This window comes from Varanus komodoensis, unplaced genomic scaffold (genome assembly GCF_004798865.1).
Source record: "Varanus komodoensis strain SLA01 unplaced genomic scaffold, ASM479886v1 scaffold13_3, whole genome shotgun sequence".
Taxonomy (NCBI): Eukaryota; Metazoa; Chordata; class Lepidosauria; order Squamata; family Varanidae; genus Varanus; species Varanus komodoensis.
In genome coordinates, this window is record NW_025335409.1 from 1,916,809 (window position 1) to 1,938,880 (window position 22,072).

Sequence of the window (22,072 nt, forward strand, 5' to 3'; positions counted from 1 at the left end):
AGAAAGAGGCGAGACCGGTGACTCCTTTCTTCCTTGGGCGGACTGTCCCGCTCCCATTCCTCCCGCCGCGTCCAATTTTCATATTGCTGATTTGGATTGGTCCGCCAAGCTTCCTTTGTGCTGTCCCGAAGCCAATCAGGAACGGCAAACTTGTCTTCCCCGCCCTTCAAGCAGTTTGGTCGGTCGCCTCGTACCCCCGCGGCGAGCGGGGAAAGTCTTGGATCTCCAGCCGAGGTTGGGTACGTACGCGAAGTGCTCAACGGGCTTCTTCGTTGGCACATTGTATTGCGTTGGTTGGGAGCAGAGAGAAGCATCAATGCTTGTTATTCTAGGCGGGCTGAAGTTCAGTTTGGAGTAAAATCCGCGACGTGCAAGTTGCATGCCTTTAGCATTTCGCGGCTTGGCTGTGCTTGAAATTTTGTTGCTCGATTTGAAGCCAGAGAAGATAAGGGAAGACCCGCGAATGTGCACAATTTCAGTGCTTCCCATCTTTTGCATCCTTTTGCAATACTTCAAAGCTTTATTGTGGAGAGGCGGGGGGACTCATTGTTTCAGTCCGTAGACAATGTTGCCATGTAGAAAAAGGGAGCGGGGAGAAAAGGAGCTGAGCTGCTTGCCAAGCCGGATGGCGCTAAGGAACCTGCTGCCCTTCTGGCTGTTGCTGGACAGCAATTCCCATTGGCCATGGTGGCTGGGGCTGATGGGATTTGTAATCCGGAGAGGTTTCCTACTCCTACCTTGGTTCTACATCGATGCATGAGCAGGGAAGGGGGGGGGGTTAACCTGTACATAGAATGGGGGTGGGGAGATGCAGGACTGTGTGGCTTCCTCACCTCTCCACTGGCATGCTGACCACTTATGCACTGAGTATAAAAAGGAACCATAGTGTGCAAATACTGATATATGCACTTGGAATTATTACACCCTGGTGGGCATTTATTGGCATGACCCCCCCCCCACCTGCCCATGCCTCTAGAGTGCCAGGGCTGCTCTCAAAGGGCTGCCTGAGCCACAATAGCAAATCTGTCATCCCTGCAACATCCAACTACTCCTAGCATGCCTCAGCCATCCTGACCATGCTGGGCATTATAAACCCCTTTATTTTTCTGTCTAAAGCTGCATGGGATTGCATCCCTAGTTATCTTGGCACTTGAAGCTGAAAATCCCACAAGCATCTTTTCCCCCTGCCTGGCAGTTAAAATGTAACGATAAACTTATTAACTAACCCATTATTGCCTTTTCATGACATTAAAGTCCTACTGTCTGAATCAGCTAAAACAGCCTTCTAGACTTTGACTTCCATATGCCTGTACCAGCATGGCCAGTAGACAAGAATACTGAGAGCTGATTACTGAGAGCTGAATACTGAAGTCTAAAACAACTGGATTTTTATTTTCTTCCGATTTCTGCTGTAAAATGGAGCTGACTTTTACAGGTGTTCTGCACTAGTAGAAACCTAAAAAGTTGGGGAGACATGATGAGGTCAGAGGCAAAGGAAATAGAAATAATGAACATAGAAACAGAGTGAGTCATAAGGGGTCTCCTGGGCCATCTAGTCTGACCCCCCAGCTGCAGCCGGTTCTGCTCAGGACATGCACATACTCTGGACATGTCCAGCATTAGTGTTCCTACAGGGCCAGTCTGAGCACTGTTCTCATGGTGCCTCTGTTCAGATTGTACTAAGAATAGTTATGGACATCTGAACATTCTGTGGTATTTCCATTCAAGAAATGCATTCTGTTTTAGTCTGAAATGTGTGCAAATGTTCATTGTTATAGTGCTTTAAGAAGGACCATGGCTTCTGGAACCGCACTGGTTTACGACAATGAAATGACCAGCCATAAGCTCCTTTGGGATGAGTAAGTTCATTAAGTTGCATGTTCATGTTCAGCAGTTACTGATGTTACGTTAACATTACAGAAAATTACAGGAATGATCCTGTTTCCCAGTTGCAGTTCTCCAGTGATCTTTTCCGTATAAGCCACCTTGTGCTTTTCCTCAGAATTGGGAAAATGTGAGATAGTGATCCTTTAATAAGTTCTCCTCCAATAAAGAGAGAGAGGGAGGATCAGCATCAGTCCTGAATTAATTTTGACCTGATGTCTCCTGATGGTATCACTAGGAATCAGCAGACCTTTGTCCTGTTGCAGAACATAATTTATAAGCAGATAATTTGTGCTCAGGTCTATCTGTTGTGAATGATACTGAAAAAGTGAACAGGACTGAGAGGAGGTGCTTTCAGTTTGTCTCTGCTACAGCATTCCAGGGAAATGAAGGTGACAGCTCTTCACAATGTGCCCTGGCCATCAGGCTGATGTTTTTAGGGAGCAGTCCTGTGACCTAACAATACCAGCTTGGGAGGCCAAAGGAATATTTAGAGTGCTAGCTCCGATTGGTCTGATTGTGATCGTGGAACTGGTACTTAGAAGGCTTTGCCCCTACCAGCCTTGCAGCTGGCAGCTGCCTTTCTTCAAGGTCCTATCTGAATCTCAGGGCAAAAGGGGATGTGCTGGGAGGGGAGAAGACTGTAGCTGAGCGTGTCAGCCTATTCCTAGCAGTGTATCAGCCTCACACTTGCTATACAGTTGAAAATGGCTGTTTAGATAAAACCCACACAGTGGACATTCATTAGCAGGGATCTGCTATCGTGGAGGCTTTCATGCCTGCACATGACATATGGGATTGTCACCTAAAATGCTTAAAGCTAGGGGTTTAGTGGGTGCTGAGCGAGGTGGCCTGCATGGATGCCATGTTGGGTATCCCAGTTTGGAAGTATTTTAAAAGTTAATAAAAACAACTCATCAGGCTTTAGATCCAGTGATTAAATAAATAATCTTTTGTTTCTCCTTTGGGGACAGACAGGCAGAAGGAGGGAACTGCCAGTTGTTCTCAGTAGGAATACAGATGGTTCCCTGGTTCATCTAGTGCAAAAAAGAAAATGTTTCTGTGTCTTTTTAGCCCAATCTGTAATATTGAAGTCCCTGAGAGGCTTCTGTCCTGCTACGACTACCTTCAGTGCTACAATTTGGTTGAAAGATGCATCACTATCCCTGTCAGAGAAGGAACTGAGAACGAGATCATGCTGGTTCACAGGTTGGCTGTCATATATTTTCATCCCCATCCCCATTAGATAAATAACAGAAAAGGCTTTTCACTCCATGATCTTTTTCTTAAACTTTCGGTTACAATTTGTTCTCATAATGAAAAAGCCCAAGTGAAAACCTAATCCCTTAGATAGGAAATGAAATTCCTGCTTACTGTGGAAAGTAGAAGAGGCCTAAAGTGAAAGATAGCAAATGTGCCGTACTGATCAGATTCATGGGAATGGTATTTGCAATCAACCAAGTTCCAAAGTTAACATAAATCCAAACTTGAAATTCTTTCCTAACAGTGATGAAGAGAGTTGGATTAAGCATTAGGTTAATAAGGCACTTAGACCGTCATATTATTTTAGGCCTCTCAGTTTCATAGCTCACAGATGAATTGCTCCGTGGGACAAACCCTGAGTATGAAGTGCACATACCTTCCCCACCGATCTTCCAATGTTATATAACTTGCCCTGCTTTTCTCTTTTCAGGAGGTAATTGTAAACCCATTTCTAGTCATGGTAGCAAAGCTAAAATCTCACCAGGATTAGCGCTTAGGTTGGTATAACCTGGGGTGCTGAATCTCTTTCAGCCAAAGGCTTGGTCTCAATTTTAGAAGGGCTCTTGGAAACTGTATTGCCGCTGTAGATGAGACCAAAGGCAAAATAATGGCCAAAAGTACCAGTAGAGTTTAGCTTGAAGGTTATACCAACACCAACTTAAGCCTTGAAGAAGGCATTTCAACCTTTTATGATGGGACAAGAAGTGAGGAAAAGCCCGGAAACCACAAAATGGTTGATAGTTGTGGAAAGTGGTGGGGTTGGCGTTAGTGGTGGGGCTGGCTATTTTGGGGCTTGCCAGACTATTGGATTGGAATGTGAAGTGCCCCACATGTGGTCCCTGAGCTAAGGTGAAAATCTACGCAAGAGAACAAATGAGATATGAGTACTGTTCAAGGCCTGCTCCTGATCTCCTGATTGTAGATAGAAGTTGAGTTCAGGAGCCGTGGTGGAACTTCTCAAGGAACTTGTGCCAATAAAAGGTGATATTTTTATATGTAGTTCACTGTTTAAATTCATTTTTCTAGGCTGAGGGCCTCGAATCACCCGCTTGATTAAAATAAATACATTGAACTGATTGACCTATGTGTGGCTGTTTCTGATCAGACCCACTGATATTGTTTCAGTTTGGGGACAATGAAGGCTATGCAGTCCAGTTTTTCATGCAGGCTCAATTTGCAGCCCTGGGAGTCCATTTGAGTTTGCTGTAGGTGCTGCCTTGTCAACTATTTTCTGATACTCTTGGGTTAAGGGCTGGGGGATAGATTAAGCTTCTCAGGATTTCTTGTTCATGGGCAGCCACAAAAATAGATGAGTGTTTTGGAACCCAGCCCTGTGCCTCTTTCCTCAGAAGTAAGCCCTTCTCTGTTTAGTGGGGCTTACCCATGTAGGAGTCTGGCCTTAACCAGCCAGTGTGCCAAGTTGCATTTAAAATGTCTAAATCATGTTTGGTTTCCTTTCCAGTGCAGATTACTTGGAGGTTGTGAAGAGCACTCAGGAAATGAAGGAAGAAGAACTTCAAAAAACTTCTGCTGATTATGATTCTGTTTACTTTCATCCAGTACGTAGCCACAATCCTGACTGTTTCTCATATATGTAATGTTCCACTTTGCTAAATTGCTTTGTAAAGCATGTATGCTAAGACTGATCTCAGTGATCCAAGTGTTGACACAAAGGAAGCCAAAACTATACCATCCAAGTATAAGCGATACCTATCTGCAGTATTAGGGAAACCCCAAAGTTTGGAGAAGTAGGAAACATTTTTCTGGGTAAACCTCATGAAGACTCTGCATGCTCAGTGGCCATTGATTTAATAATGCATTTATATCTAGCCATCTTTCCTTTTGCAAATAACGATGTGTTATCCTCAAACAACCCTGTGAGGTAGGTTAGGCTGAGAATCAGCAACTGGCCCAAAGTTCCCAGTGAGCTTCATGAATGAAGGTGGATGATGGTTCTTCTGAATTTCAATCCAAGACTCTAACCAGTACACCACATGGGCTCTAGAATGCTGACTGGCTGTTGGAGTAAGAGAATGGAAAGCCAGGGAAAAGCGAGAATACAATGCAGCATCCTGGGAGAGGAAAGTGTTCTCCATATACAGGAGCACTCAAGCATTTTATTGCAGGTTCTATTTGTGCATTTCCAAATGCGCATTCCTTAGCAAAATTCTGCAGAATTTGAATTGTGACATTTCCTGTTCTTCAGACTACATTTCGCTGTGCCAAATTGGCTGTGGGAGCAACGTTGGAACTGGTAGATGCTGTGATGTTGGGAAAAACACGTAACGGGATGGCTCTCGTAAGGTAAGAATGTAGAGACACTTAAGAAATAAGTGGGCATTCTGCAAATTACTTACAGCAACCTAATGTTGTCCTGCAGGCCCCCAGGACACCACAGCCAGAGGAATGCAGCCAATGGTTTTTGCATATTCAACAATGTTGCCATCGCAGCAAAATATGCCCAAAGAACATACGGCCTGCAGAGGTGGAGTATATCTTGCTCTCTCTATATTGCCTTCTTGCCTTGACAAGTTCCTGCTTTTCTGGTGAATATTGTTCTCCTGGTCTGTGCAGAATCCTGATTGTTGACTGGGACGTGCACCATGGACAAGGAACTCAGTATCTGTTTGATGCAGATCCGAGGTTTGTTGCTTACTTGTTTATTTGCAGACTTTGCACCTCTCTTTTTAAATTGCCTGTAATTTATCCTGAAAGAAGGTTATCAAATATATCGATGTTTAATAGTAAAGCTCATTTTGATGCTTTTCATTTTGATATCCTTAAAATGAAAATTCAGATCATCTTTTGTGTGTAGAGAAAAAGAGAGAGGGACTGGCTTATGTGATACAAGAAGCCTCCCTGGCTTATTTGGGGTGACTTATAAAAAAACCTGCCGTTCTTATTTATTTAATGATTGACAATATTTATATCCTACCTTTCTTCCATCGTGAGACTCAAGGTGGCTGCCTGCAGTTCTCAGTGGTCTCCCCTCCAAGCTCAGGCCAGCCCCAGACCTGCTTAGCTTCAACACGCCTGATGTGCCTTCTTGCCGAGTAGCTCTGGGTGAGCAGAGTTGAGAACCACCCACAAAGTGCCAAAGTGGCACTTGGGAGCAGCAGCAATCTGAGGCCTCCCTGGGATTGTGCTGCTCACCACCCCTGCCCTCTGAGCAGAATCAGCCAGGACTGTGAGGGAGCCAATCATGGCTTGGCCTACTCTTGAGTTGACCAAGCAGAGTGTGGCTCAGCAGTACCCATGTAGCACTGCTGCAACCCAGCATCAGTGGATGGGGACAGCTGCTCACTCTGCTCAGCCTGCTCCACCAAAAGCCCTTGTAAGGTTTTCCTGTGAGTGAAGAGGAGGGCTGACATCCCCACCCCTGCAGATGCTATGCCAGTATGGATGTGGTTTCTCTGGTTAGGCTCTGTGTAAACCAATAGATGGAATGCTAAGCTTTGACATTCCAGGATCCACACCTCCATTTAGCTGTAAAATTGCTAGCCGATTTTGGAGAACCAGGTTCAAGAGCTGCTTGCTTGCTTGCCTTAAGAATGATGAATGATGTATGGTCACTTTCAATATTTTACTTTAAATGTGAGGCGTTGCGGTGTTTTTGACCATTTCTGGAGTTTCAGACAAGGGGATAGTACATGGTAGAAAACTTTCAAGTTAGCTGTAATAACATCAATCGCTTTGTTTTGTTCTTATTGTCAGTGTTCTTTATTTTTCCTGGCATCGGTTTGAACACCAGCAATTCTGGCCTTCACTCAGTGAGTCTAATTATGATGCAGTTGGTCAGGAGAAAGGCAGAGGATTCAACATAAATGTACCATGGAACAAGGTGAATGTCACTTGATGGCATAATAATGAAGATCTGATTAGACAGCCATACCTGAGCTCAACACCTTTCCAGTCTGTTGGACTGAAGTTCCCAGCATGCCCCAGCTAGCATGGCTGGCTGAGCATGCTGGGAATTATAGCTCAACCCATCTAGAAGGAACCAGGCTGGAAAGGCTGCAATAAGGGCATGCATCTGATACATTTAAAAACAGAATTGTCATTGCATATCTATTTAGTAGCAGAGATTGCACTGTAATTAGCAGAAATAAGCACTTCCCACATATGCTAATGGATTGTGTGCTGAAAAACATGACTTCTGTGAAGATGATGTCATAAAAACAAATGAAAGTACCCCCACATCTGAATCACATATTCACATTCTTCTACTTGTATGTTGTCTGCTGGAACTTAGTCCAACAGCAAACAGGTGTATAAGACTTTCCATTCGGAATACAACTTTGGGATTCAGTCTTGCAAGTAACTGTATACTTGCAAGCCATAACATTGCCTTCCTATTGAAAGCCTTGTATCATTTCGTCATAGAATTTAATGGAATCGTAAAAGTGACTCTTTGTTAATTTTATGTACTGACTTTGCAGATTGGAATGGGAAATTCAGATTATATAGCAGCATTCCTTCATGTGTTGCTTCCAGTAGCTTTTGAGGTAACTTTAAAATATTCTGAGATATATTTAAAATAATATTTGATTGTCTAAAATATCTGAAAACTGTTGCAATATATTACTTTTACTGACATCCTGAGAAATCTTCAGCTATTAAAAACAGTGACTATTTTAAAAGGTTACATGGATTCTGCTAGAAAAGTTATCTGCATGGGCAATGATAGCTGTCAGATTTTAAAAAAAACAAAACGTTTAATTGGCTCAGAGGTCAATACACAAATATATAACTGTTATCACCTGGAGCAGAGGAAAGACCTTGAGGTGGTAATAATTAACAGGGCTCCTAGATTATGAAGATAGTTCTCTTAATGGTAGTATCAGAGTTCAGTTAATGAGTATATGCTTTATATGACTGTGGTCCTAGGTTTGATTCCTAGGATAGCCCTTGGATGGATGTGGGGCACCCGCATCCCGCGGGGGAATGAGGGCATTTGAAGAAGAAAGTATGGGTGAAGATGAGCTTGTTAAGAGAATCTCCACTGTAATTTCAAGATCATAATCATCCCAGTCTAATGCTGTTGGAGACAAAGGGCTTCTAGCGCCACCACCAATAATTAGATGTCCACTTTAAAATGCAAGTAGAATTCCATGCACTGCCCAGCAGTGTCAGGGGGAATTGCTACTATGTGCCCCCTCCTTCTGTTCACACCAGTGAGTGCAGCTGTAGGCAACACTCTTCCCTCCCTTCACTATTTCCACCCATCAGATTCTTGTGCTGAGGTAGATTTTAACTTTCTTCTTCAGAACTGCACCATCCTTAAACCCCAAAGTTTCATTTCTGCATTTTTCTCCCTTGTAAGAGCATATCATCCCCAGAACATTGCCCCAAACAAAATGCAGGCTTAGCAGAAATAGTGTTCTCTGCCACAGAGTCAAAAGGACTCCAGACAGCAGTGCTGGGAAGTACTTTTGCTTGATGCTTTGGAGAAATGTTTCCCATCCAAATGACATTTGGGTGATAATGATGAATATTCTGATTTTGTACATGCAAGGAAGCACCATATCTTTGTATGCACTACATAGTTTAGAGCACAAATTTAGAGGGTAACAAATTATCAATATTTGTAGCAGAATCCAACAAGGTTCTTGTGTGTGTGACTAGACCAGACAAATTCCATTCTGCACACAGCTAGTTTAGTACTTCTGGGGCAACCTGAAACAAAGCAGAACATTTCTGGAAGTGGGAACAGAATGACTGAGCTTGTAAGGGAGCTTTGCCAACACTCAGGAAGCCTCCCTCATCAGTTTCTGTCACTTAGCCTTATCCTTAAAGCATATAACTCCTTTCAGGATGGATCAGAGAACTGAATGCATAGATTTGTGAAATGTATTTATTAACAATATTTATACCCCATCCTTTATGAAAAAGTCCCAGGACGGCTTATCCCAACAATAAATAAATCACAACAAAATACAACATAACAAGCATAACAGAGCATAACTGAGCGTAACAATGTTAAAACCTAATTAAACATTAAAATAATGGGCAAATAAGAAGGTTTTTGCCTGGTACCAAAAAGAATATAAATTCAAGTGTATGTGGAGTTTTGCATTCCTTTATTAGTATCTGTGTTTTGCATTGTTGTTTTTATTTGGAAACCACAATGAGATGTTTTAAAAGGATTAGCATACAATTGTATTTAATAAATAATCCTGAATAAAACTGTAATGTATGTTAAGCTTTGTCTGAGCTTGTGTTGCTTTCTTAATTGCAGTTTGATCCAGAACTTGTTTTGGTGTCTGCTGGTTATGATTCTGGCATTGGTGACCCAGAAGTAAGCAGGTCTTAAAGTTTTTTCTGTATATTTCCTCCTGATTTTACTTTTAAAACCTGTTGTTATAGAACAGCAAAATGTCAGTGATGAATCATTCATTTCTTTATTTCTTCATTTTGGTAGGGTCATATGAGTGCTACACCAGAATGTTTTTCCCATCTTACTAAGTTCCTAATGAATTTAGCAAAAGGAAAGTTATGTGTGGTTCTAGAGGTAAGTTTTACATGAATAAGGGTCTGTATAGTTTTCACTGCATTATGCTCTGTTTATTTAATAAGGTTTTAGATCACCAATAGTGACATTTTAGAAATGCACAGGGTATCATATAAATGTTAAAGTGTTACAATATCAGCTCAGGCCAAAACTTGGGACATACATTGGATGTCCCAAGTGTTGGCTTAAGCAGATATTCCCATATCCCATATCTGATCACAAAAAATCCCAGTCAAATCCTAGAACATAAATGCAATTCATGAACATAAATTGTAAACAGCACCAGTGAACGCTATAGGTCACTGTTAACATCTGTCAGCATTCTGTCTACAGAAACGATGCACAGTGTGGATTATCACCTGCCAGTAAATTGTGGCAGGACTTTTGCAAATTAGGGAAACTGAAAGTTTTGGTGGGATGTACTTCTTTCTGCCTTCTTGTTCAGTTCTGATCATATCCACTCAAGAGGCAGGCATTTTAGAAGAGCTGCTTTCCATTATTCCAACTTTATAGCATTTTGATTAGTTTTTTTCTTTTCCTATGCACTTAGTTAAAGCAGGAATGGAGCTGAACTTTTTAATTTTTCTAGCTGTTTTGTTATATTTGCAAAAAAGAAAATGTCCAAGTTAACATAGGACACTTGACATTCTCCAGATCTCAGACACTGACTTTGCTATGAATAAAAATAAGCTCGTCCTTGAGCTTCCTCTGATTTTGAGCATCATGCTAAGAAATGGAGTCCAGTGATTGGCTGCTCTTATGAACCTGTTGTCAGGGACTCTGTAACTAGAGCAGAGTATTGCATTGAGACAGTGGGCATTTTAAACAGTCTTCTGTTCATTAAATGCCTAAATGTCGACTCTTGCCTGCAAATAGCATCACTCCATCATGGAACTTCAGGTAGCTAGCACTGGGCCTCTCTTTTGGTCTCCCATCAGATACTGCCAAACATTTATGATGTGCCCCCAGATAACATCTTGGGACTATTACACATTATGTGTCATGTGAATACAAGCTGTTTTATTGCACAATGCCCAACACTCTGGCATCACAACATTCTTGATTTTATTCTATTTTATTTGATGTTTGTTATGTTCCCTTGTGCTTTACTTCCATTGGGTCACACTTAGGGTGGATATCATTTGAGGTCACTGTCTGAATCGGTGTGCATGACTATAAAAGCTTTGCTTGGAGATCCTTTACCCTGTTTGTCTGGAGAAATGGCACCATGCTTAAGGTATGTGTATGTGTAAGCATGTTCTCTATAAGTGACAAATTTGATTCAGCCCAAAAGAAGCCCTTTTAGGTCCCACTGATCTCAGCAGAAATGCCAATCTCATGCTAGGTCATCTCCTGTTGAAAATGATTACTAAGCAAACATTGTGCTTCATGGGATGGCATTGTCACCCCATTGTCATGTCTGGGACTGCCACTTTTTCGAAGATAATGTCAGTATGTTGGAGTTTAACACCCATTCTTCAGTGAAGAAGTTGAAATGAAGGTATCTTTTAAAATTCAGTCTTTATAGTTCACCACATAAATCAAATATTCCCAGTAGTGTAACCAAACCATAATGTGGATGAAAGGTGGGGTGTCTGTGAAAATGTACCTGCTTCTTGAATATTAGTCAAATATACTGTAGTCAGAATTGATATCTGTAGTAAGTGACATTAGGAAGAAACTTCTAGTCAAGTTATGCACAAAATAAGGTCGTCTCTAGTCTATGTAGGGCCTAGACTGCTGAGGGGTTTCTAGTTCTCAGCCATTTTAGCTTGGTTTGTGTCCCAAAGAGGACAGGGGAAGCCTGTGTAAATTTTGGCATGCTGGTGTACCAGGGTTTCAGCAGTCTACTCCAGGCAGGCAACCTAATGCCTTCCAGATGGTACTACAATTACAATCAGCCTCAGCCAGCATGACCGAAGGTCAGGGATTATTGGAGTTGTGGTCTAACAACTGGAGGGCACCAGATCACCTTCCTTCTCTTTCCTCAATTGAGAGACAAGCCATGGCATGTTGAATCCAGCTGCCATTTCTGAACAGGCAGCTTCATATACGTTGCCCATCGTGTGCTGTCTGCAGAGACCATGCAGAGGAGAGGTTGGGCATACAGCAGGCATGAGCCACTTATGGCTCTCTAGATGTTCTGGCTTTCAATAAGCCATCATAAGCAGTGGTGAAGGATGATGAAAATTGCCAACGTCTGGAGGACCACAAATTCCTTCTTTCCGGTCTGTATTGCACTATGTATGGGTGTGAAAGCTGGAGGGTCAAGAAAGCTGACAGGAAGATAATGTATGGATTCGGAACATGGTTCTGGAGCAGAGCTTTGTGAACACCCTGGACTGACAGAAAGATAAATAAATGGAACCTTCAAATCAAATCAGAAATCAAATCAAGCTAGAACTAGAAGCAAAAATGAAGAAACTAAGGTTATCATACTTTGGGTACATCATGAGATGGCAAAACACCCTGAAGAAGACAATCATGCTAAGGAAAGTTAGAAGAAGAAAAGAAAGAGCCAATATGAGATGGATTGACTCCAGAAAGGAAGCCACGGCTTTGAAACTAGATCAGCTAAGCTGGGATGTCATGGATAAGACATTTGGACGACTTTCATTCATATGGTCACTGTAAGATGGTGACATCATGGCACATAACAGTGGCTGTCTTGATACTTGGTCTGTGCATCATACAGAATGATGAAAACAAGCTTATCTCTCATCCTTAAATCTCACAATGAAAGAAAGTGTTGATTAACAAGTGACTGGTAAAAGTTCCCATTAGAAACTTTTTGGGGTCTTTTTTAATTCCATAGGTAGAATAGTACATATTCCTTAGATCTGTGGGTTTTGCAACACCAAATCAGAAATTCATGTAAAGCACAAATTTTGTGGTCTTGAGAATCAAGTCTTCTGGTGATGTCCTGCCCTTAAAAATAAGGGGAAAGCATCCATCTTTGTTCTATCCCAGCTGGAAATGAAATGATGGAAGTGGGAGCAAAATTGGTTCTACTTCCTATTGCAAAATGCTATAGTAAACAATCATGCCCCCACAAAAGTACCATAAGATTCCAAAAACAAGGAACATACCCATGATTTTTGATGCATTATGGTGTGCTAGAAAACACTAGATTTTTCCTTCTTGTGAAAAAATGTGGCAAAGTATGGTGAAATCATTGGGTGGATGCAGAACTGTGAAGACATTGTGTGGGCACCTCACAATTGTATAAGCAGTACCGTTTAAGGTACTGCAAGACTGAGTGTTGTTTTAGCTGTCCTCTAATTTTCCATCATTTGCTGTTGCAAGGACCTAATGTAGTCGCTTTGCAGATTATTACTCTTAGTCTTTTTAATGGAGATTGAGTAGAATAAGTGTTCATTTCTCTTGTAGATAACTTTTCCTATCTATCTTTTGTAGTGCAGTAGAATCAGTCCACAATGTGAGAGCTGCACACAAGCCATATTGGCAATGTTTGATGTATGAAGGTAATGGCAGACTGGCCTATTTTCTTCTCTAATTGCAATGCACTTGATAGCATGGATGTGGAAAATGTATTTTAAACCATGTCCAGATTCCAAACAAGGTTGTTCGTTCATTTGTTTGCTTATTTATCCTAGAAATGTTGTGAGGCTAAGATATTTTGAAGTATATCCTCAGTTGGAGTGCATTCTTAAGTTCCTGCATCATTTTAGGTGTAGACATTCTAGTAGGTTTGGGAAAGCAATGTTGAGCCTCAGATTTGCAGACATATAAGCCATGTCCATGGCACAGATTGTCTACTGTTAAGATACAAGCTGTGTGTTTTGTCTTGCTCAAATTTTGTTGTCTTGTCCAGATTCAACTCCATTGCAGGACCTCAGTACTCAATCCTACCAGGTGGGGCAAACAGACGCTACACAAAGTGGGACACAGCTGCCGACTTCACAAGATGCCGGAAACATGAAGCATGAGGAAGTTATCAGAACAGATAGGTTTTTGGAGCTACATATGAAAAGCATTGAATGTCCGAGACCTCCCGTTAAAACAGCAGTGGCTATTGATGAAAATGATGCATACTTGCTACCAGCATCTGTCCAAATTGAGAAGGGAATAGATACGACAGAGCTCAAAAGCACAATCAGGTTTGACATACTTTCACTCAGTTAGGAACCAAGCTTGCTATGAACACTAAGTACTTGCACGAACCACAGATTTCAGTGACGAGATAAGCATACACTCAACCCATTCCTTATTGAAATGTGTGGAAGCCAGAACCCCAAATTCATCCATTACAGGCATGTAGGGCACTTGTGTGATGATGCAGAAATGGGCTACACTGCTGGCCTGCCAATAATATGGGTCGGGTCTAGCTGTATGTTGCAATGTTATTTTGTAACAATGGCTTTTGGTAAGCAATACCCATTTTAAAAGTAAAATCAGTCTCGCGGTAGTGAGTAGTGGCCAAGCAAGACACTATAATAATGTAGAAAATGCATGTGCGTAGTGTCTTATTTAAGGACCATGTGAGTGGAGATTATAGATTGGTTCCTGGCAGCTGATGTTTCCATAGTCCCAGTCCCCAGACCCAGTTTGAGTTGAGAGAGTCTGATGCTGGACTTGAGCCATGGGATGGACAACTTGGGGGTGGGGGGAGGGGCAGTTCAGTTTCTGTCACCCACATATCCCTTGCATTTTGTTCTTTGCAATAGGGTAATCATCCCTGCGTGTTGGGTTTCAACATGCATATCTGCCATCACCATAACTCTTTTGGCCTTCATAGTCCCTCCATTTCTGATGTCGAGGTGGTGGGAGACCTTCGCTTATGTAGCCAAAGTAGTACCACCTGTGCACAAGGGAGAGATGCATCAGGAAGTCTGGGGGCAACATCAAAGTTTGCAGAAGTATAAAAATGCTTCCTCAGGAGGAACAGTTTTAAGGGGCTAACCATCTACCACCAGCTCCCAAATGACCCAGTGAAGACTGAAGGTGTTCAGAAGCCACAGAATGCTGGTTGCCTGTTGAAGTGGAGTGGGGGGGGGACCTCAGAAACAGAGCATGGCTGCATTCCACACAGCAACAATTTGTTGCAGGTTCCACTTGTCAAGTTCTGTTGTTCATGCAGTACATACAGTGGATAATTCTCTGTCTTAATTTAACTTTAGTAGAACACCAGTCCAGAAGAAAGAAGGTTGTGTCCCCTTCAGTTACTTTCTCCCTTATGTGACGATTCAGTTGTAAGAGAATTGTTCACATGGGGAAACATTCCAACATGTTATTACCTCTCATGCTGACATGGTCCAGCCTTCTCCACTTCTTTATACCCTGTTATGTGTCTATACTATGTCCTTTTTTTGCTATGACCAGAAGGCTCTCACTTTTTACAGTTCCATCACGCATAAGTGCCTCAAGGTGGTCAAGGGTTTCAGCAATGCACTTTTTGTGTACTTTCTGTACACCTCGTCTTGGAGTTGGAGCTTATGGCAGCACATGCAGCAAACTTAATTGTACATGCAGCGTGTCAACTATGTTTATGGAAAGGACGTAGGAAGCAGGCTGCATTTGCAGCACACACACACATGCACACGACTTCTCTGGGCCTCTGACCATCTTTAACCTTGTTTTTTTCAACTTGTAAAATGGGCCAAATGGTGCTTAATATTCCACAATTAAAGCAAGGCTACTTACTGAGCAACACCGACAGCATAACCTTCGTTGGCAAGTTGTATACACTTTCATATGATTAACAGTGTAATAACCCTATACCTGTCTATTTGGAGGTAAGCCCTATTGTAAGACTGAAGCCTAAGAGCCCTACATTTTGACCAACATATGTACTGTTGTTCATAATTTTATAACCAGTATTCAAAAATGTGTTTTACAGTGAATTTGATGCTGAGTTTGTGAAAGAAGAAAAGGGTTTTCAGTCATTTATGAACACACTGGCTGTTTTAGACAAAATAATTAAGAAAGAGGTAATGTAAGCAAGCATAGCTGTGCATCTTGCCCTTTCTGATCCTTCTTCAGTCATTGCCTGTAATTTCTTCTCCTTTGCTGATTGAACATGCATTCTGACCTTGAGCACTGTTCCGCAATTGAACAGCAGCAGGATAGCAGTCCTTTTAATAAATAATAAAATTTTAATGTCATTCATAAACAACCATATGGAGAGAAGGGAAACTTGGGCTTCCCATATAAGACTTTTCTCAAAACAGAGCTCCAATATAAGATGTTTAATTAGTATACAGCTGTTTTGTAGGGCTTGCTTACTCATCTGTGGGAAATTATAGAGAAGGAACCTCAAAGATCATTCACCTTCCTGCCAGTACAAGGATAAAATAATAGAATTGAAAGGGACTTCCAGAGTCATCTAAGAAAATACATTTTTCTAAATGGTTCTTCCCTCCCTACACTAAATACGTACATAAGCGCTGCTAAATTTTCTGGACTCATTTCTACAGCTGATGAAAATGCATCACTTTTTCTAGCAGCAACTGATGTAAGTGCATAGTTTTCAAAATGGGAGGTGTCCCTTTTGTAAAGAGGCACTCAAGCACATGTCTCTTTCAGATCCTCTTTCTGATGTTTGTAGGTAGCAGACAGAACCCAGAAACATATCAACAATATCCCAGCCTTTATATTGAGCTGATTGCTGAGAACCATTTAAGTTAGTTTTTTCCCCCATGTGTTGTCCATTCTAGAAAAGCTACTCTCTCAGGAGCAAGAGTGGTCACTATTGACCCCCCAAGTCCTGAAACTTCCACTTTCACCTTCATGCTTCATTCTCCACTTTGGAATGCTCAGAAATTGGTGTGGTGATGGATGAATCAGTGTTGGTGTGCAAAAAGTAATAGAAAGTAGCTCACCTTCCTATATAAAACACGCACATAAACACTTTGCTCTGATAGAAATGCTGCTATATTTATAGCCAGGATATTGTAAAAGACATTTCCCACTGCAGTTGAGTACTCTTTCTGTTAGGAGACAATAGCTACATTTCATACCGCTTCCCACGCATTCTGACTTTGGGATGAATTCACAGAAAATTGTGTTCATGCTTCCAAGCAGGGATATATATTCCTAAAGAAAAAATGGTTTTATTGTTTTTTCAGCAGATGGGGTGGGGGAGAATCCAACTAGATACTCACATATAGGCTGTTTTAATGATAACTTTTTATTACATTTGTTTATAAGGGTATCTTAATTTGGTCATTAGAAATACAATGTAGTAAGAGCCTTTCTGTTGTTTTTTAGGTGACCAATGGCCTTGCAGTATCCTCTCAAGCTTCGCTTTCTTGTGCCATTGCTTTAAAACACTGTAGTAACCAGAAAGTACAAAAGTAGGTAAAACTATTTTTGACCCAGTACCTTCCGTGTGTGCAATTCATGTGGTGCCAAACAGTTAAAGGCTAACTTCTGTTACTACTTATTTATGTTTACTGCAAATGCTTGCAGTAGTCCTAAGGAACATGTCTGCTATTTTTGGGTTTGGATTAATTCATGATAGTTTTGAAAGTATCAATCCTCTTGTGATTTGCACTATTTTAAGTGGTGACATTGTTAACAGTGTAATATTACACATTTGCTGAGAAGTTATATCAATTCAGCAGAACCTTTTTCTGACAAATATAGAATTGTTTTGAGGGACTTACACTGGAGCATACAAGCACATGATTGCACTGGAATTGACATACAGTATTCTACTATGATCAAACATCTGGTCTGATGTGTGTGATATTTTTTTTCAGCTGTGTGTGATAAGAGTTGATGGGCTCAGTGGACAAGATTAGACTTAGTGAGAAATACAAATACAGTATGTGAAGAGGCCCTCAATATGTTACTTTGGTGCAAATATATGCCAATGGTACATCTAATTGTGCATAGCATACAATAGTTCTGGAGAGTAAAGTATAGAATGTGAGGCTTTTTGCTGCAGTCACTGCAAACCTAAATTTTATGTAGATTGCTACTATACATCACAATGCCTGTTTAATAAAGGACTATTTGCTCCGTAGCTAATGGTGCAATAAAATTAAGTGAGCATGTTTAAGGATGTCTGTGGGCAACATATTGGGGGCCCCTTTGCAGGTGCCATGGGGACCATGCTCACCATATTATAAACCTTTGCCAGTTAATTTCCTGGCATCTACTAGCAGTTTATTCCCCATGTCTTCTGGCTTCTTTCTTTTCTTGGAGCTTGATAGTTCATTATATATTCTTAATTTTTTTGCACTGTCTTCCATGCCACTTTGCATATGTAGCTCATGGGCAGATTTTAAAACCTATTTTATGTATAATATGCTGCTTACCTTTAATGGTATATAATTTAATGCATAAAGTTGCAACATTTAAATGTTTTTTTCCTACTAGGGTCCTGTGCATATTCGCTGGTGACACGGATCTCAAAATTGACTTGGATAATGGGTAAGAGCCCCCTCCTATACTCAGTTAATTTAAATTTACAAACAATAAACCCAGTGAATTGCACTGAACTATTGGTGGAGAACTAAGATAGTTTCAGAAGGACATTAAGGGAACACAACCCTACACAAAGAAATGGTTTAGACAGAAAAAAAGGCTTACAACTCCCAGCATGCATAAGATTACTCCCTACAGAGGACCACTTATATAGACCTATTACTAAGGGTTTAATCTTGTTCACTCTTACCTGGGAATAAGCCCTCTTAAAATCAATGAAACTTGCTTCTTTGTAAGCATATATAGGGTTGTACTCTGAGTCTGTTTACTGTTCTCAGAATGGCAACTTCCTATGACACATCCTGAAAATTTATCTACTAAAAATAAAAGGAAGAAACCAGTTGCTAAAGCAATTCTTTATGGCTTCTTTATGACCAGTTTCTCATATGACATGTCCATTTCTTTGGTTTTGATTTTACTGTTGTTTATAAAATATTTATTTTGGCAACTAGTAGATTTTACCTTCAGTGTTTTGAAATGACTTTTATTTTACAGCAAAGTCCTTCTAATCAGTATCTCGCCCAAGCAACCTGAACAAGCCAACTCCAAATACAATATATCTCTAAACTGGAAAGAGGTATACCAAATATTTTTCTGATCCTTTTATTCCCGGAGGCATAATTTAGTGATGATGACAGAGCCCAGGCTTGCAGCTGAGCTAAACATTCAGCAAGATTCTCTAGTTTAAAGCATGGATGATGACATACATGTATTTGGGAACACTAGCCCAATCAGTGATACTGAGTAGGTGCCTATATTTTTAAGGACCATTTGTGCAAGTCTGCATTTTACTTGATTGCTGCAAGAAATGCCAATATGTGTGTTGCAAATACACTGGGCATGTAAAGGGTATGGGATAACTCTAAGATTAAAATGTTTAGAAAATTACTTTCTGGGAGTGTGGCACAGAGATTAATATGCAACCATAGACCTCTTCACACATAATTCACATCCTGTCCACTTCTATGCAAGGAGGTTTACATAGGGATTCCAGAATCCTCATCACACACAATGGCGGTATCCAGGGAAGTGCAGCAATCTGTGTGGCCAGGTGTCCCTGCCCCAAAATTCCATATATGCATTTAAGTGACACAGAAGACTGAAAGAAATTGCACATAATCAGGGCCATGGCTACAGGCATAGCTTTTCAAAAAGGCAGCTCATGTAGCCAGTGATTACTAAGTGTATTTTGGAAAATTGATATAGATATCTGACTTTTTTACAACTATTTTTATGTTTTGTTTTAGTCAAAGGATGTTGAAACAAACAACTTCTTCTCTCCTCTCCTTGGATTCATCCTTCCAGTAGCATACAGCTATCAGCCTGACCTAACTTTTATAGTACTTGGGCCAAACCAGAACCTTGGCAGAAATGAGATTTCCTTGCTTATCAGTTTACTGCAAGGGCTAGCACAGTCTCAAATTCTTGTTCTGATCCAGGTAAAGGGTTACATTGATCTGATGTCAAAATAATACCTTTTCAATTATTACAAAAGATCCAGAAAGAAACATCCCTCCTTGCATTTTAATTGTGCTACACCTTTACATTGTATGCAATGTTAAGCATAGTAATTATTCACTGCTTAGTCCTTTTGTCTGTTTCTAGTGTGAAATACTTTCATACCAAAGAGTTGTCTTCATGTGGGTACCTAGTGGTGCTGCCTTCCTTCTGAACTGTGTCTGTGTTGTTTCACATTTCCACATTCACTGCTCCAATGGGGGGTTGGGGGTGGGAATGAAGTCCCAATCTAGTTCCCCAGAAGTTATCAGATGGCCATGCCCCCTTTCCCTGGCACCGCTGATTCCCTACAACTTCTGAACATTTGGTCATTTCCAAGCCCTTCCTTTCATTCTAAAAGGTCAGAATACTTCTCCTAAGGCTGAGTTAAGGGCAGTTGAACTTTAAGCTACAACAGGCCGGGGCAGGGGTGTTTAGCATCACCCCTTTTGCCTTTGGCCCTGCACACCCCTGAAATATGGCACAGAGATTTCAAAATTGGATTCAGCTCACAGGCTGAAAGATGCTCCTCACTCCAGCTATAGAAGGCATGCATTTATCAAGTAACTACTATCCTGCTTTCTCTATGCTGATATTTGTGAAACTAAAGTGAGCGGAGACTGTTGTTCTGATGAGACATGGCTACTCATAAGTTTCACATAAAACCTGGTATTTGAAGTCAGTCAGGGCAGTAAAGACTACATGTCACTTACATGCTTGGGCCTATTCACAGTATTTTGAAATAGCACACTTCTTCTTTTTTTAAACCATTCAGCATGGGTGTATCAAAACATTGTGTAATTTTTCTTGTTTTGTTCTTTTGTCTTTGTTTGTTAAGGATACAGAGGTAACATTACTGCAAGAAATAACCAAAATATTGTCAGGTGACTTAATGCCTTACTTTGGAAGTTATGCACCAGATTTAAAAGACAATGTACAAAGGATAAAAGAATTAAGAAAGCAACTTCAACAGGAATGGAAATTGCTCCAGTGTTCAGGCAAGTAATAATCTCTCAATTATGGAAGAAAAGCAAAATGAAAAATGGACACTGCATTTAATCATGCTCTCCTTAAAATGTTTGCAAAGCCTGAATTATCTGCCATCAGAGAAGCCTAAGGGTGAAAAGATTCATTTAGGGGGGCTTATGATGTAAAATGGGACTGATCCTATTCCTTTTTCCCTCTCCTTGCCTTGATTAGCAAAGATTGCCATTGCTGAAAGTTGAAGTTTACTTGGCTGTCATTTTGCCAAGCTCCACAGATGAAAAAGGAGAAGAAAACATAGACTGTCTACAAAATCAGTGCAGAAGAATAAAGTGTGCGCTTCACATCAGAAATGTCACTTGAAAGATCCTTTTATACTGTATTACTGCAAATTTAGAGACAGCTCTGAGGTAGTTCCAAACCAGCTGCAGCATATTTGAGACAATTTATTGAGGTTTAACCATATTACACTGATTGTTGTGGAGTGTGCCTGGTGAAGGCAAGAGTTAGGTTATGACATCTACAAACATAAGCTGCAGAGAAGTGCAAAAGAACACCTCCCTTTTAAGCAAAGGATCCATTTGGTACAATTTAGTTTAGAAAAAGGCAAGTAAGGAAAACATGATAGAGGTATATCAAATTATGCATGGTGTAGAGAAAGTAGATACACAAAACTAAAGCTTGGAACCAGCCCGTGAAGCTGATTGGTTGAAGATTCAGAAACTATGGGATTAGCTTCCACAAGATACAGTGATGAGCACCCATTTGGATAGCTTTAAATCAGTATGAGTCAAGTTCATGGAAATAGGGACACATTCCTGCGCATATTTAAAATAGAAGTCCCAAAACCAGAGCTGGCCAAGGCATTCTTGGATCTGTAGAACTTTTTTTTTCTTGTCTAACCTATCTTAGTATTTATATACCTCCCCATGCCCATGGGCTGTGTCTAAAACATGTATAGAATTGTCTCCTAAGGTACCAGTTATTACAGCTATATATTACCCACAGAAGCAAAAGACAGCATGCCTCTGAATACAAAGTGGGAGGGAAATACTGCCCATGTGTCCTACTGATAGGCTTTCCATAAACATTTGGGAAATAATGGACTAGATAGGCCTTTGATCTGTTGACATGGCTTTTATGTTCTAATTCTGTTATAATTGAGAATTCTACCTTGTACCTGCTAAACCTAGGCTGGAAAGTACATGAATTCTTTTTAACTTCAAGATTGCTTACACATGTATCTGTAAATCAGAACAGGGTGTGTTTGTTATGGACAGATTTCACCCACACATGCCCATTTTGCTCCCATACTGACTCTTATATAGGGCTCACAGGGGAAGCTATATTTTCTATCCCATGCTTTAGGCAAGCTGTCAACTTCATGATAGGACTTTGTTTCGTTTTCCCCTAAAGTACCTGCCTGGTTATTTGCTTAAACATTGTTCAGTCCTTGTTCCACACACACAGCCCAATTCT

At 40.8% G+C, this 22,072-nt stretch overlaps 1 protein-coding gene across 2 annotated transcripts; it reads left to right on the forward strand.

Annotated features, from left to right (window-relative positions):
- The first annotated feature begins 92 nt into the window (after positions 1-92).
- Positions 93-20,942, forward strand: HDAC10 (histone deacetylase 10). Of its 2 annotated transcripts, XM_044423486.1 has the most exons (21): positions 93-239; positions 1,779-1,859; positions 2,959-3,093; positions 4,610-4,706; positions 5,354-5,451; positions 5,528-5,632; positions 5,722-5,790; positions 6,862-6,988; positions 7,587-7,652; positions 9,386-9,445; positions 9,569-9,658; positions 10,789-10,895; positions 13,076-13,143; positions 13,494-13,779; positions 15,519-15,609; positions 16,889-16,974; positions 18,005-18,058; positions 18,608-18,689; positions 19,360-19,551; positions 20,448-20,607; positions 20,810-20,942. In XM_044423486.1, the coding sequence occupies exons 2-21, from the start codon at positions 1,795-1,797 to the stop codon at positions 20,833-20,835; spliced, it is 2,064 nt and encodes a 687-aa protein (XP_044279421.1). In that variant the 5' UTR covers positions 93-239; positions 1,779-1,794; the 3' UTR covers positions 20,836-20,942. The 2 variants fall into 2 exon arrangements, with proteins under 2 accessions (XP_044279421.1, XP_044279422.1); XM_044423487.1 differs by lacking the exon at positions 93-239 and having other exon boundaries at positions 1,793-1,859; positions 4,615-4,706.
- Positions 20,943-22,072: the final 1,130 nt, after the last annotated feature.